This window comes from Rattus norvegicus, chromosome 8 (genome assembly GCF_036323735.1).
Source record: "Rattus norvegicus strain BN/NHsdMcwi chromosome 8, GRCr8, whole genome shotgun sequence".
Taxonomy (NCBI): domain Eukaryota; kingdom Metazoa; phylum Chordata; class Mammalia; order Rodentia; family Muridae; genus Rattus; species Rattus norvegicus.
The window spans coordinates 19683578-19701256 of NC_086026.1; the positions used below are offsets into that span (position 1 = coordinate 19683578).

Here is a 17679-nt window from a genome sequence, read left to right on the forward strand (position 1 = left end):
CAGATTAGTTTAAACTCAACTCAACTCTGTGGTTCAGGAAATTCTCAACACGCAAACCCCCTGCCTCTACCTCTGGGGTAGCTCAAATTGCAGGCAAGTACCATCAGGCTGAGCCAGACAGGCGTCTTTTCCAAAGCTCTCAAAATGACTCCAATATGCAGTGAATGTTGGGGACCCCAAAGATAGAGGGAAAGTGGGGCCCATGGGCAAAATAAACAAGTCACCTCTGTTCACCTCCGCCCTGTACCAAGTCGGGGGCAGGGGTGTGGAGGTGGGCGGAGTCAAGAGCTCACAAGCTCCAATCAAAGTGTGGCGTTTTTTCTTAAAATTGTGCTGGGTCAGGAGTGGTCTGGGGCAGCATGAACTGACTTTCCAGGCTATTGTCTATTAGAGCAACTAGGAGAACAAGCTTTGAATACAACAGACATGGATGTACATAAGGGGAGCGAGAGAATGTGCACACGTTTAACATAGCTCTCACAACGGACCCTGCATTAGCCATCAGTCCCAGCAGCATTCACAGCAATCATTTCTCTCCATCTTTTCAGTGGTTGGCCAAGAAAAAACGGGCTCAAGCGTTCCAAGCCACAGAATAGTAGTCCCTAAAGGAACCTGTGTTCAGAGAACACCAGAGATGCACTGCCATTTACTACGTGGTCGTGAATGAAGAAAAACTAGTGAACACACACACACACACACACACACACACACACACACACATGAACTGATAGACAGACAGTCACTGTGCCAGTTATATGGCCACTCAAGACATCTTTCACACACACGTGGGGCTCATACATTTAGTGACAGACATTCTCAGGGCTACCGGGGTGCTGAGGAAAGGAAAGGGGAGCCACAGAGAAGAGGCCCTGCAGATGAATGGCCTAGGTAATTTATTCCAGCTCAGCAAGAAAAGGCTGGGCTATCCCAGCACCCGCCCTGCCTAAGGAACCAGGGTCAACATCACACCAGGAACCGTGGCAATGATGCACGTCTTGAAGTCTGGATGGGAATCCTGGGTCAGAGAACAAATGTCTACACCATTTTGGGGTTCCATCCCATGTGCTCCCACTTCTTAATGACCATTTTAGTCCACCATCTTGAACAGGGACCTTCCCCAACAAGAACTCTCTCTCTCTCTTCCTTCCTTCCTTCCTTCCTTCCTTCCTTCCTTCCTTCCTTCCTTCCTTCCTCCCTCCCTCCCTCCCTCCCTCCCTCCCTCCCTCTCTCTCTCTCTTTCTTTCTTTTTCCTAAGCAAAGTGCTGGACCCAGGCTGTGTGAAATGAGAGCCTGGAAGTGGACCCACAGCCTGAGCAGAAGGCTGTTTTCTTTGCTGGCACTTCCTTATGGGGAGCAGGGGCTTCAAAAACCCACAAAGCCTTCCAGACACGGCTTCTACCCAGAAGGCCCCTGCAAGGCCTGGCTCAGACCCAGAGACCAACAACCCTGCCAGAGTAGGGAGATCAAGGGCTTGCTGGCTCAGCACTGTATCCATACAGCACGGCTGGCTGTGTGGAGAGGCTTCATAAGGGTTACTTCCACACGGCCCCCTTGTCTACGTGACTTACAGTTAACTCTCGGAGGCCAGACCGTCTGCTAAGGGTTTTGAACACTGGGCCAAAGCACTGAAAAGTAGGCCAAGGTCAGCCTGGGGGCACCAGGTCATTGGGGAGGCCCACAGAGCTCCTGGTGTCCCTACCAGGAGGGAAGGCAAGGGTCTTCATTACTGGGCTGGACTAAGACTGAGCTCTGGGATTCTAGAGAGCTTAGAGTTTCCACAGACTGACAGCCACCCATTTTACCAAGAACCTTTTAGGTTGGTTGGTTTGTTTGCCTAACAAAACGCCCAAGTCACAGGATCCATGCCCCCACCCACTTCTCTCCCCATTCTGAGATCAATGTTTCTGGCTCTCTTTGGAGGCGCTGGAAACATAACTTCCCTTTACAATCCTGCACTGCCTCTTTCTTTGTGACCGTTCTCCGGTCCCGCAGGGGACGTGGCCTGACCAAGACTTTTCCTCTCACTAGCTTGAAGCAAATGCACAGAAAATGAAGGGTGTCGCTGTTGAAGAAAAATGAGTTAGGGGGAAAGAGGCAGGGCAGGGGACGGTAAAGTTAGCTCCATTCCTGTGCTAACTGGTGGATCCCCCTCAGAGGCAGAGCCGGAATCTATCACCATGCCAACAGAGCAGGCTCAGAAAGCCCCTGTGAGGTTTAAACTCTAGACATCAGTGCCCTACTACCACACACACACACACACACACACACACACACACACACACACACACACACCATGGAGGCAGGGGTGGGGCCTGGAACATCTCTGTCCTTAGGTTCCTTTCCACAGTCACATCTTGCATACACAATCTTCTGGTCTATCACTTCCAGGTCAGAGTTTAATATCCAAGGCTGTCAATCATCAGGCTCCCCCTCTGGTTGTCAGCAGTCTTCCTGAGTCCCTCAGCATCCCTGCATCCTGTACTGTCACCAGCTCAGGACTTGGCGACAGGCCTTGTTGAAGGTCATGCTGCTATGCCCCTCGTGAAGATAGCGCCTTGGAAGACGTGCCGAGTGTCCTTGTGGATGTCTACAAGTGGCATACAGTTAGGTGTATTCTCTGACTACACAGAGAATAAAGTTTTGTTCTCTGGGAAACTCTCAGCACCACATAACTCAAGGAAAACATTAGTACTCCCTCTCTGAGAAGCCTCTGAGTGTTTCAGATAGCTCCTTCACCCTTCGGCTTCCTAGAATGTGGGGATGTTTCCTGCCCCTTTGCAGCGAATGCTGGTGCTTTGAGGGGTCTACAGGCCAGAGGTCCTGTCATCAAAGGTACCTCTGACAGAAGGACAACAGCCAGGTGTCACCAATTTCAAAAACTTCCTGATAGTTTCATATCATTTAAAGCTTCCCATGCGCCTCAAAACGACTTCACCACCAGATCGTAAGACCGCCATATCAAACACTAGAACCAAGTCCACAGCTTCTGCCTCACCTCCGAAGGGTAGAGGGATTTGCTGAGTATGCTAAGGCCTCACAGCTGAACTGGCCTGGCTCAGGAAGAACGGGAGGTTTTCCTGAGGTGTGGAATACCCCACTCAAGGAGAGTCATACTTGAAAACATTGGCTTCAAGGAAGTGGAAAACCCATGAACACGGCTGGAAAGAAAGGGAGGAACCAAGTCACATCACAGGCACCTGAGACCAGGTATGACTTACAAAGGCAGCCTCCTGACACACCTGACACAACACACCTAGAAGCACACGGTATCTCTGCTCCTAACACACAACTGTGCTCAACACACGACTATTCACAACGTAAACCTACAACACACACCTATACACACAACACACGCCTACACACAACACACACCTACACACAACACATACCTATACACACAACACATACCTATACACACAACACATACCTATACACACAACACATACCTATTCACACAACACACACCTACACACAGCACACGCCTACACACAACACATACCTATACACACAACACACACCTACACACAACACACGCCTACACACAAAACACGCCTACACACAACACACGCCTACACACAACACATACCTATACACACAACACATACCTATACACACAACACATACCTATACACACAACACACACCTACACACAGCACACGCCTACACACAACACATACCTATACACACAACACACACCTATCACACAACACATACCAATACACACAACACACACCTACATACAGCACACACCTATACACACAACACACGCCTACACACAACACATACCTATTCACACAACACACGCCTATATACAATACATACCTATACACACAACACATACCTACACACAGCACACACCTACACACAACACATACCTATACACACAACACACACCTACATACAACACACACCTATACACAACACATGCCTACACACAACACACACCTACATACAACACACGCCTACACACAACACATACCTATACACACAACACATACCTATTCACACAACACATACCTATTCACACAACACACGCCTACACACAACACATGCCTACACACAACACATACCTATACACACAACACACACCTACACACAACACACACCTACACACAACACACGCCTACACACAACACATACCTATACACACAACACACACCTACACACGACACACACCTACACACAACACACGCCTACATATAACACACCCCTACACACAGCACACCCGCTCACGACACACGCCTGTGCACAACATACACATCTCTGAGAGGAAATGCACCCTGTCTTCTCATTTTCTTCGTCCCTGGAAAACATGCCTGAAAACCCAGGCCTTAGTGTGGGGAGAGCGAATGAAGCTTCAATGATTCCCGGCCCCATACAAGGCATGGTCTTCCAAACTGTCTTCAGACTTGAATCCTATTCCACGGCCTGAGCCTTCTACTCCAGAAAGCACACAGAACCAATACAATGACGCCTGTTTAGCTTAGACTCCCTCAAAGGGAAATGTGTGGTAACTAACTTTAAACCTGTCTAAAGTTTAACTTAGCTGTGCTTACTTAGAAATGTCTCTGATATTTTATCAGTGAGAAGCAACGTGTTGAACATGTTCAAGAGTCCGAGATAGGAGCTGTAAATACAAAGAAATAAGAAGCAAGTCCTTGCCCTTAAGATAGTGGGATTTGCTTCTAGAGAACACCAGGCACAGTTGCCCAGAGCCCACTGGAGAGCCAGTGAGCTGATAACACAGCGTACAGCTTTGGAGGACCAGGAGGGATGGACGCCTACAGGCAGAGGGCTGCCACATGAGGTCACAATGATAAAGGGCACAGAGGAAGCTTAAGGGAGGTCTGTCTAGCGCAGGAAACACAGAACACAGGACTGAGTTAGGCCAGTGTTTCTTCTGATACTAACGACAGATAATCCAGGGCCAGGGCAGGGCAATGTGGGCGTCAGGGTAGGGAAACTGCAGGAGCAAACCCCACCCTGAGCATCTCCAGGAAGTTGTCACGGTACTTGCATGTTATTTTTACAATACAACGAAACTGGGAGCCTACCACTGCGACCTACAACTGTGAGCTAAAAAACCAGCCCTCCCCTAAGTTGCTTTTTGTAAGGGATTCTATCACAGTAGCAAACACGGAGGTAGGACAAATGCCCCTTGTTCCATTTAAAAATCACAGGTTCCTGTTGTTCACTTTTGAGAAAACACTGACCAAATACCAACATCAGAAAAGGCACTGGCTGCCCGCTGTTCTTCCATGAATGTGTAACTTTCAGGTCTAGAGAGACGGCTTGGTGGTTAAGAGCACTGGTTGCTCCAACAGAGGACCTGGGATGGATTTCCAGCACCCATACGGCAGCTCCCAAGAGTCTACAACTCCAGCGCCACGGGAATATGCTGCCCTCTCCTGGCCTCTGTGGGTACTGCACACATGGTATGGTTTACAGACAGCTAGCCCCTCATACACATAGATGCCTCTCTCTCTCTTTTTTAACTTTCCCTTTGAAGTCAGCTCATTAAATGCCCCTCATCTCAGGTGCAGGCTTTCCTCCACTTCCGGGAAGAGGCAGTTCCTGTTCCTCTGGATGCAGGATGCAGAGCAGTACTCAAGTTTGAAATTTGATGACATACTGCTAGAACTAGGCTGTTCTTAAGTGAAATAGGCGCTTAAGTTCCATTTTCTACGATGTGTGCAGAATAAACTGGCTCTGGCTCTGGAACAGACAAGTGCGGCACTCTGGCCACTGCTAGGGTCCCCGCAGAGGTACTGCAGTGTCGATTCTGCACCCAGAACAGATGTCAATGTGCAGGAAAGGGTACAAGTGCATCGGATTGCTAGGACAGGGGTGTTGAGGTCCCGGGCATCTCCACAGGCCCCACAGAGCACTCTGAGAAACACGTTCTGTATCACGCATGCCCATGCCTTCCAAGGGTTATGCCTGTGAGACGGAAGTGTAAGAATTTTAAGATGAAAATGCTAAAAACAGGCTGAATTAAAAATGGGTTCTCTCTCAGGCCAAGCACAGGAGAAGGCCCAGCACCCCTGGTGATCACTGAGGTCACCAGATGAGGGGAACCCTGTGGCTGCGGGATGGACAGTAACCCAGCTGACCCTGCAGGAAAGCCCCTGAGCAAGAATGAAGCAGAAAAGCTCCTTCTCAGGGTGAAGGAGAGGCCCCGTGACACACACTGCTCCTAGGAAGCAGGAAAGACACTGCGGTGACTCACCCAACAGGAAACCAGGATAGTCTCAGACAAAGGGACGGACACCAGGACAGAGTGACTGAAGAGGAAAGGGAGTGACTCTATCACAAAACACCAGCATAGAAAGAGGAAGACAGAAGATAAGACAGCCAGGGATGTGTATGCTTTGGGCTTTGTTTTGACAAATCTGCTTCTTGGTGTCACAGCGCTGGCCACACACGTCATCGGCTATGACTCCTGAAACATCAGACCTAAGATATTTTACCTAACAGGAAACGAGAATCCTCACAACTACTACTTAGGCTGCTGCGACCACTAAATAAGACAAGGGCAGTGCAGGGTTCCCCTCAGAGCAAGTGTTCAGTAAAATTCACACCATTTAATAAAACTAGAGAGAATTAATGGTAAAATTCATGTTCACAAGATGATCACAGGAAGCCGGGGAGACGGTTCAGGTAGGGGAATACCAGCCATACAAGTATGAAGCCCTTAGTTAGGATATCAGTTCCCAAGGGAAGAACCAGATATGGTGTCACATCTGTAACCCCAGTACTGGGGAACAGACAGAAGCAGGTCCTGGAGTTCTGGATGGACAGGCCACCAGAGCAAATTCATGGCCCTCAGGTTCAGTGCGAGACTCTGAAGCCAGGATCTAAGGTTCACAGCCCCTCACAGTTTGGTGACAACAGGGTACTAGATGGGGTGGGACACATCTGCCTACTGCATTGCAGAAAAACAAAAACCAACCCAAACCCTCTTGTGAAACTTTGCTCTATGACTTTTCTGCTTGCATACGGCACAGCACTTGGCCAGCATGAGCTCCTAGGTTCTATCCCTGATAGCAGAAAAAAAAAGATATAAATAGAGACTAAGGTAGAGAATGATTCAGGGTGACGTCTGACTTTTGACTTCCACATGCACATACATATGTGTGTGTGAATGTCAACATACAAACACACTCATAAAAATACATTAACAAAAACATATAGGTTTCCTGGGGGCATACAGTTGGTACTCATCTGATATCTGGTACAGGGAAACTTTAAATATTGAAAAGATAAAGTGTTTTTATAATGCCTGCTCCTGCTCCATTACAGTTGCTATGGTAAAAAATATTCCTACAGTGAGCATCTTGGCAGAGGAAGACTTTATTGGACTATAAGTCTACATTACGGGTTCATCACAGTGGTAGAACTATGCTTGGGGTTAGTGGTCACTCCACATCTACAGTCAGGAGCTCAGGGCAGGCAGGATACAGATCCCTGTACTAATGCTGCCTGCTGGCTGATCACTTAGCTTTCTTTACTCTTACACAGGGCAGGGCCTGGACTAGGGGATGGGGCCACCCACAGTGGGCTGGGTCACTTAGCAAGTCAGTCTCCCCCAGGCAACCTGATCCAGATAACTCCTCATTATGATTCTAGGTTATGTCAAGTTCACAGAAATCACTTCAATGCCCTCATCCAGTTGTCCACTCAAGTTCTCCATATTCAGTGTGGAAACAGTCTAGTCCCTCATTAGACAGATAAGTGCTGAAGTGAATGCGTCTTAAATCAATTACTCTTTTATTGCTGTGACAAAATATCTGAGGAAGAAGTAGTTAAGAAAGGAAGGGTTTATTCTAACTTACAATTCAGTGCATAGATTCCATCATGGAGGGGAATGGTTGGTGGCAGAAACACTGATGAACAGGAAGTAGAGCTGGGCTACAAAGCTTCAAGGCCCGCCTCCAGTGACTCACTTCCTCCAATGAGGCTCCACCTCCCAAATGTTTCTGACCCTTTCCAAACATCTACAGCAGCTGGGGACACCAAGTGTTCAAATACCTATGGGGACACTTCACATTCCAATTTCTGTATTCTTTTTTTTTTTTGCTTAACTAGTCTAAAAGCAGGAAATATCACCTCAGCAATACTCAGCAGATACCTTCCTCCAAGAGAGAAAAATGAAAAAATCTACAAGCAAACTTCAGGAACATATTTGTAATTATTGCCTTAAAATTAAAAACAAAACAAAAACAAAACCTACTAACCTTGGGCTGGAGAGACGGCTCAGAAAGTAAAGTGCTTGTCACATGAGTACAAGAACCAGTGTCCACACCCCCACCATCCACATAAAAACCTGACCCAGGGAGCTGGCCTGTGTTCCCAGTTAGAAGAGTCAGCTCTCTGGAGCTCACTGGCCAGCTCTTCCAGCCAACCCACCCTCAGTGAGAGACTGAAACCAGGGTGGAAGGCAAGATGGAGGAAGATACAGTACCACACACACACACACACACACACACACACACACACTCACTCACTCGCATGCACGCACAAACACTCACACACACACATACTCACACACTCACTCACACACACTCACACACACACTCACACACACACTCACTCACACACACGCACTCACACACACACGCACACACACTCACTCACACACTCACACACACTCACACTCACACACACTCACACACACATGCACTCACACACACACACACTCACACACTCACACACACACTCAGACACACACACACGCACTCACACACTCACTCACACACACTCACACATACTCACACACTCACTCACACACACTCACACACACGCGCACTCACACACACACTCACTCACACACTCACACACACACTCAGACACACACACACGCACTCACACACTCACTCACACACTCACACACACACTCACACACTCACTCACACACACTCACACACACACACTCACTCACTCACACACACTCACACACACACACACACACTCACTCACTCACACACACATGCTGTCCCAATACTGCAAACCTGTTCACTTCATGAGCAGCCTTTATTAAAATCTCTGAGTTGTGCTCCTAAACTAATAAAATGATCTTAGTCACTGAGTAAATGTCACTGGAATATAAATATGTGTTTTCTTTTTTCCCCCTCCAAACTCCTGGAATTTACTTTGGAGAAAATATAGAAACTTCACAGTTTTGAAAAAAAAATCTCATTTTTTTTTAAACTCAGAACTAAGAAAATCCGTATCTCAGAGTAGACATTTACACTTATTCTTACTTTCCTGCTCTATACTTCCCAGGGTCATATGTAAATCTATTTATGTAATCCTGAAAATACCAACAGCCTGGGACTGCCTACCCTTAATTATCCAGTGTCCATAATTCTACACTGTTCTTTAAAAAAGTACATTTCTAGTATGTCTGTCCTTAAATCTTTTAACTTTTCCCTGAATCTCCAAAATGAGCAATGGAAATAATGTCAGAGATACTCAGGGTATGTGTGTGCACGGGGTGGAGGGCAGGGGACAGGGGGCAGGGGAAGGGGGACGGGAGAAGGGGGACAGGGGAAGGGGGCATTCCCAGGGAAACAACCCTTACCAGAGAAGTACTCCTTCCATGAGGCCCCCAGATGGAGGGGACTGGTTAACAAGAAATGTGGTTCCAAACCATTAAGGAAGGGAAAGGGAGAGGCTTCCTTCGAACCTACATCCCTGAGCATAGTCCCCAAGGCTGCCCTAAGTGTACAGCAGCAGCAGCAGCAGGAGACGCCTCCTTCCTCACTGGCCCCTTCCTCGCCGGCTCCTGGCAAACCAAGCCTGTGAGAGGAGCTGGCAACCTACCATTCTTGTCTTGCTTGGTCTGTTCTGAGATGATGGCGGTAGAGAGGGAAGAAACAGAAAGGACAAGACAGCTCAGAGGCCTGAAGAAGAAGCTGCCATGTGTATGGTACCTGTGGCAAGCAGAAGCTGAGGAGACTGCTGTCAGCAAAGGAAGAGAAAGCATGTTAAAAGGTACCTCATTTCAGAGGTGGTCTGTAAAGACCTGGGGATGGGGGTTGGTGAGCAAGTTCAAACACTTGAGAGAAAAACTGGGCTAGCCCCCAACTCTGGTTCAACAGAGATACTGATCAAGTTAGGGTGGCCAAACTGGCTTGAATGACCTTGTCCAGAAGGGCTTCTCAGTGCCAATTCTGCCTGGGCCCCTCAGTGTATCCCTCTCTAAAGCATCCCCTAGGAGAATGCCACCGGCTGAGCATCCTTAGAAACTGAAAGGATGCTTTGATAAGAGCCTAGGAGGAGGTCTAGCCTGGCACACTTCAGGTACCATGCTGCTCTGCCTACCAAATGAAGAGAGAAGTGGCATGGGGAGGTAGGGAGGCTCCTTCGGATAGAGCACTCCCCTGGGAGTTCTCACCATCTAGCTGCAGCTGACTTCAGGGGAGCAGCTTGGCCTTTCTCCTTCATGAATGGGATACCATTCATCCACACTGGATAGGAATTGCTGCAATAGTGGAAGTAATCGCTACAGCCTGAATTGTGGCCAGCAGAGCTGAAGACCTGGACTTTCAGCTTTTTGTTGATTTAAGGTGGCTGGTGGTGACTACAGACACTGGAGATCTAAATCAGAAGGACGGAGGGAGGGAAGGAAGGAAGGAAGGAAAAAAGGAAGGAAGGAAGGGAGGACTACAGATATTATACAGATCACATCTGCCCTAAACTGGCAGGGAGGAAAAACACATAGAAACCTGTTTCTGCAAGGAAACAGTATGCCACTACCTGAGCCTCCTTGCAGAAGGTTCAACACCAAGCCCTTCTCTAGTTGCTGTTGCCATTTGTCAACGTGCCTCTACGACATCTTGGTTTAGAAAACCCAAGACACCCAAGTCAACCACTCGATCCCTGCAGGGATCTTCTTCACATGTCTCTACAACCATAACCAAGTAATCCTTAGCACGAGCAGAGGTGGTTGGTGGCCTTTTCAGCATTAGGAGAGATGGCCCACAGCATGTCCAGACACTGCTCAAAAGACACATCAAGGATGCACAAGACCATTTTTTTAAAGGGGCTGGAAAGACAATTGAACAGTTAAGAGCACTCACTGTTCTTCTAGAGAACTCTAGTTCAGCTCTCAGTATGCACATCAGGAAGCTCACAAGCCCCTGTAACTGTAGCCCCAGAAAATCCAAGGCTGCTGGCCTCCACAGGCACGGGCACACACATGAACATAGCCTCTCACACACATATGCATACACGAAATTAAATACAATGTCTTCGAACCTTATTTTCCAGTACCCTGCCTTTGTCTCCTTTCATATTCATTGTCCCACCTCAACTCCATGCTCATGTCAGAATATAAATATTTAGCAAATCTGTTTATTTGACAGAGGCTGAGGAGTATTTTTCCTCAGGCAGTATAACCTGTCTACAGTGGCACAGACCCAGACCTGACATGTCCTCTGAGTGACAAAAGACAGGTAGAGAAGAGGAAGCAGGTGTATGGGAGAGAGTTTGACCGGAGAGACCCGAGGAGAAAGTACACAGACACCCTCCGCTCATCTCAGAAACCAGCCTGTTCCAAATGTCACCTTTCAAACTCCATTCCACAGAGGGCTGCTTCAAGGCAGGCCCAACTTAAAGGGCCATGCCTCTCCATGTGTGATCTAGAGGTGTGTTAAAAACAAAGTCCTAGGCCCTCCTGCGACCTCCTGAGACAGAACAGCTCCCAGGGCTGGCCTGGCACCCAGTGTTGTAACAAGCCCTCCCAAAGACTGCTCAGCGCCCTCCTCAGGATGAGAACTACTCTTTTTTCCTCTGGAAACAAAAACCTGAGGTCACTGAGGAAAAGGAAGCAGGGCTGCCGGTCAGGAGGTTCAGATCACATCCTGACTGATTCCAGCCTTGGGGCAGCGGCCCATATCCTGCCACCTGCTGAGGTCAGCACAGAAAGGGCATCTTCCTCTACTCCCTCACTGTTTTCAAAAAGAAAATGGCCCGTTCTACAGACTGAACCAGATCGTGAATTCAGCATCCCAGCTTCCAAACCACTTCATTGATGATATGAAACGCCTGAAGCCCCAAGCTGAAGAAAGAGAGGCTTCTGTAAGAGTACCTACAAGAACACACAATACTGTACAACGGTTTGCTTACCCACTGTTTTGGTAAATTTTGTTTCACTTATTTTATTCGGCGGGGGCAGCAAATGCCGTGTCCCATCCCTGCGGGGGTTGGAGAACAACTTCCAGAAACTCATTCCCTCCTCCTGCCATATGGGTCCCCAGGACTGAACTCAGGCCATCGGGCTTGGTGGCAGTGCTTTTACCCAGTGAGCCAGCCATCAGCACTTCCTGCTGTTTTAGTCCTAGTGGTAGCATGTGTTTACTGCAGGCTCCGTTGTGCCTGGCACTGAGCTAGTTATGACTTACGTCTTATATTTCAGTTTTTCCCCTCATGCAACTCTGAGGTATGGGAGCTGTCTTCAACCTCACTTTACCTCTGAGGCTTCAGCAGGCAAATTCCCCGAGGACACATAGTATGGGGGTGGCAGAGGTTAAGACCGTTATTAAACATATATTAAATATATACCAACTCATCTATTCATTTTCCTCACCTTTGTGTTACTGAGTTATAAACACTGTGCTTTCCCACCTGTGTTTCGAGCCATCATTTCATGCGCTGTTCATAAGTCCTCAACTAGCTGGCCTTGTCAGCAAGTATTCATAGTCCTTGGGAGACTAACGCACAGAGACTGCTGTGAGCTGGAGACCAGATCCTAGACTTCAGCCTTTTATGTGGAAGGTTCAGGCCATGAAACCAGAAGCGGGACCAGGAGAGGACTTAAGGAAGAGGTAAGGAGGGGAAGGCTGATGGAGTGTGTGGGAGTTATTCCAGGGTAGGAATAGAGAGGAAGCAAGAGTGCAGAAGAGGAGGGCCAACAAAAAGTGTCTGAAAGCCAGAAGGAAATCACATTTTTCATGCTAATTTACTTTTTTAAAAAGTGGGGCTCAGTGGACAAGCACCCCTGCTGCCAAGGTTGTTAAACTGAGTTCTATCCCCTGAACTCACACAATAGAAGAAGGGAACTAACTCCCGTAAGTTGTCATCTGACCTCCACATGCACACCCCACACATGCAAGCACAAATGCACACACAATAAACTAATAGTTGTTTGTAGGTAGAAATAAATAAGGGCCAACACTAAGACTTGCAGATTTTGAGACATAATTTACAAGCATTTTAGAAGCAAGCATAGTCTTAGGGACACAGGCCTAGGCAAGAGATACTTAGGAGGGACAAATCAGTTAGTTGGACTTTACCAAAATTACAGACTTAGTTTTTCAAAATGGTTCCAGAAGGAGAACGAAAGGAGAAACCCACAGAGTGGGAGAAGATGCATGCCACAGACTGCATACAAAGAACCACTGCAGCCCAGTGGTAAAGTAAACGACCCAGTGAGGACAGAGGCAGAACACAGCTCAGGAATGGTTTTTCCTCATAGAGGCCAGACAGCACATGAGCAGAGAGGATGTGCAAGTCTGTAGGCATTGGGGAAATATGAATTAAAGCCACAGCAAGCTTACGGCACCTATTAGAACACCCGCTGGGACAGCTAAAATAAAAACCAATGACATCGGGGGTTGGGGATTTAGCTCAGTGGTAGAGCGCTTGCCTAGGAAGCGCAAGGCCCTGGGTTCGGTCCCCAGCTCCGGGAAAAAAAAAAAAAAAAAAAAAAAGAACCAAAAAAAAAAAAAAAGAACCAAAAAAAAAAAAAAAAAAAAAACCAATGACATCAGGTGGTCAGGATGCAGAAAATCCAGGCATTTACACTGCTGGGAGGAATCTAAAACGAAAAAGCTACTAGGAGAAAAGTTTAGTAATCATTTTGTCAGAAGCATGGCCACCATATAACCTAGCCCCCTGGCTGCTTATCTGAAATAGTGAAAAAACACGTCCGCACGAAACCCTGTTTGTGAGCATCCACAGAAACTTTATCGGTAATAAACAAAACACTGAAAGTAACACAGGTGACCTTTAACAGGCAAATGGCCAAACCACAGCACACCTAGACCTTGGAATACTACTCGGGCAGTAAAAATGAACAAGCCACATGCGTGCGTGCAAACCCAAGACTCCCGTACAGGCTCCGAGGACTGCGCCCATGCTATGTGGGTTCTTCTAGGGTGCCAAGACGGCAAAACGGTCACCAGGAGAAGAGAACCAGTACCCTGGACCTCACTACTGTTCCTACAACATCCTCTGAAGCTAAGATTATTTCAAGTGGAAAGTGAAGACTGGGCGAACCACAGACGACAAACAGAAGTGCGTGCCTAAAGCTGCAGTGATGGCCAGTGAGAAAACACAGCCTTTAGAAAGCTCTACCCGAGACTTAGCGGGACCGTGCTCCTAACTCCCATTCCTCTACCTTCCTCCTACAAAGAAAGGGGAAAGACCGAAACCTAAAATCCTGATGAATTGTTGAGCCTCTTGGGGTGGCTGGGAGTTCTGCCCAGAGCTTGGGATGACTGTCCCTAGGGTCTCAGAGTGACAGAGAGTCCATCCTAAACCCAGCGCAAGACCCGAGAGCATCAATGGCTTCCTTCCAGAGAAAGATAGCGTGCTGACCCACCTACCACTGCCAGGTGTACACAGAGCCACTCCTCTGAGACAAAGCAAAGGCAAGCCAACAGGAAAAAAGGTCTCTAGGCAAACAAATATTAAAAACCTCAATAACCTCAGACAACAATTTCCAGCAAACTTTGTAATCTAATACGTCCTCTAGCCTGACCTCCCTAACCCCTTGCTTTCCAAGGATTCTGTCATCTTCTGAGTTCTGGGTGATAAGAACCTCCAGTGTTAACGAAACATGCCAAACACTATAAACTGTCCAGGCCTGAGCTTCCATATGCACAGGCACACACAGCACACAGACAGGAAAGAATGCTGTTTGAGAAAACGTTGGTAAATGTTAGAAGTGTTCGCAGTTCTCACAGAGCTCAACCTATTGGTCTGAAAATCAAGGTTCTGTACTGTCTGTCCTCCCCGAGTCACTCGGTGTTGAAGTCCTGTGCACTGTAGAGTTATCATCTTCAAAGCACTTCCACAATCACCCCAGAAGACATCCAGAGGACACTGCCTCACATCCATTAATTCTGCCTCCCTCCTGGGCTCTGGGGTCACACATCTGTGTGGGTCTGGACATCAGAGAGAACACAGCCATCCAGCGAAGCTCTGGAAGCTGCATTCTCCACACATCGACAGAGACTTTCCCAGAAAACCACTCAGGTTTCTACATTCGTGTGCTGCTGCTGCAGCTGCTGAAAGATGTGCTTTTAAGTCCTTCGGTCTCCACATGTTCTTCAGTCCGATGGAACCCTCCAGCCCACAGCTGAACAGAATCTGAACCACCTAGACAACAGTGCCTTCTTCTGAAGAGGAGGAGGAGGGGAGCCACAGGGACAGCATCTCCCTTGCTTGCCACCTCTAGGTGGACAGAAGTTTTCCTCATGGGGAAAAAATGTGGCGTGCAAGATGAAACAAAACCAGCTCACCTAAGAACTATGCACACACACCAGGAATAGCACCAAACAAGAGGTCTCTATAACCTAGTCTATGTCCTGTTCCACACACGACCCCCACACACACACACCAGGAACCCCACCAAACAACAGGTCTCTAGAACCTTCTATTCTATGTCCTGCTCCATGCATGACCCCCCAACACACACACACACACACACACACACACACACACACACACACACGTACCAGGAACCCCACCACGTAAAAGATCTTTAGAACCTTCTATTCTAGGCCTCACTCTTTTTCTTTCTGTTCAAATCTATGCATTCTGGTCCTTTGGTTTCCTTCCACACAGTTTGACTTAAGAACTGTTCCCTCATTATTCTAAGAACTCGAGTCCCAGAGAGCCCTAAGTACTGACTAACACCACCTGGGCCCTGTGTGGTAGGCAGCCAGGGAGAATCTTAGCCAGTTTGGCAGAAGCCACGGCCTAGGTTTGGAAGCAGGAAACCATGAGCATTCCATACTTCAAGCCCTGACTTTTCACTCCCTGAAAGGGAGTCTTCTGGAACTGTAGCTGTTTAATATTACCCGGTTCTGGTTGTGCACTTTCAGTGAACAAGTTGACACTGTTCTGAGCCCAGTGGACCTCTGAGGTATCACATCCTCCGCCACCACCAAGGACTTTAATAAGCAAACCCCGCCAAACTTGTAATAGTCTTTGTAGGAAAATAGAACCAGGGGCAGGAAGCAGAGGGACCAAAGGACCAAATCCCATCCAAAATGCAAGTAAGCATCAAGGCCCTTGGGGCCAAAACTTGTCTCCAGAAACCAAGGTCCAGATAACCCACACACTATCCCGGCTTAAAGGCATTTGCAATTTAGACAATACACCCACGACACAGGCAGAAAGGCAAACATTTTCCAGAGGAAAATGGGGCAGGTAATAAAGGGGTCGGCCTGGGATTCGTCTCCTGGGGTCCCCAAGCAGGGGACTTGGAGAGGGTGAGACTTCATCCCCCCCCAGCCTGGCTACCTAAGGCTAGTACCAGCGAGTTCCCTGGGCTGTCAGGGGCCGTCACCAGCCGAGGTTCCACTCTCCTGTCTGCCACAAATGTCACGTTCCAAGAAAGTTCAACCAGCTACCCCTTGGAAAGTTTATGTTTCCTCCCGGAAACCAGATTCTTTTCACGGCACTGCCAACAGGTCAGGGAAAGCCGGATCCAAGCCCTGATTTGTGCAAGTAACTTGTTTGGGGAGAACAAAGAAGGCACAGGGGCGGAAGGGGCCCGAGCCTCCGGGCCGGGCGCGTCCTGGGGTCCGGGCTGGGCGCCCCGCGCGCCTTTGTCTGCGCGGGAGCAGCGGCACCGCCAACCCTCCGGCCCCTACAGCGACCGGGATCCGCCAGCTACACGGGAAAGACCAGTCGGGCGTCAGGGGCCCACGCGCGTTCCCAAGTCCCCGGCCTCCCGGGGGAATCCGCCCCGGGGGGTGCTGGGCACTCGGAGGGTGGCACGGAATCGGATTCTGATTTTTGTCTTGTTGAACCTTCTGGATCTCTCACGGGACACTCAGAGGCCCCGGCGCCAGTATGGTTCCCCAAGTCCCCACATCTGGAGCAGAGCTGATGTCAGCCTGGGCTCCCGGGAGCAGCCGCGGAAACCTCTCGGCCCAGTCGGAGGGAGCCCTCCCTGACCCCCCAGCTTGAGCTGGTTACCTCTCAACACTGGCTCGCAAGGTCCGCGGCGCGACTTTGCCCTCCGCATGGGGCGACCATGGGGCGATCCTGGCTTGGGTAACGCGGCGGCCGGGAATGGCGGCAGGGGGATGGCGGCTGAGAGGCACGGCGAGGGGCGCCTCTGCGCTCAGGAAGCAGAGAGATGCCCGGTTCCCCCTCCAGTCCCACCCACCCCACCCCGCTGCCGGGTCCCTGGGCGCCCCGCGCTCCCAGTCTCCGGCGCGCTATCCCGGAGGGTCGCTGGTCTGGTCCCTGTAACCCTACACTCCACCCCGCCCCGGCCCGGGCCGCGGGGCCCTAGAGCCCGTCCCCAGTTTCCCGTCGCCCCTCCCGGGACTTCAGAAACTGCTGGGGCTCTGGCTGACGTGTCTCCCTGAGACTAAAGAGGGAGACAGACTCCCTTGATTTTGTCCCCTGCCGCGTTTGAATTCCTGTCACACT

At 49.1% G+C, this 17679-nt stretch overlaps 1 protein-coding gene and 1 long non-coding RNA gene across 7 annotated transcripts in view; both read right to left on the minus strand.

Moving 5' to 3' along the window:
* Amotl1 (angiomotin-like 1) overlaps positions 1-17679 on the minus strand; it is a 118889-nt gene that overhangs the window by 53439 nt on the left and 47771 nt on the right. The window contains exon 1 of one of the 6 annotated variants that reach the window (XM_039082233.2): positions 17218-17541. The exons of 4 other annotated variants lie outside the window; for them this stretch is intronic. In XM_039082233.2, the coding sequence (XP_038938161.1) occupies positions 17218-17266 (49 nt within the window). In that variant the 5' untranslated portion in view covers positions 17267-17541. Of the gene's footprint in view, positions 1-17217; positions 17542-17679 lie in introns of those variants that run through there. One more of the 6 variants, XM_063266287.1, reaches the window with a different exon arrangement.
* LOC134479993 (uncharacterized) lies at positions 670-17211 on the minus strand. Its single transcript, XR_010054077.1, has 2 exons — positions 3678-17211; positions 670-3535 (listed from the first exon to the last, which is right to left on the minus strand). It is a non-coding gene; the product is annotated as an uncharacterized LOC134479993 (long non-coding RNA).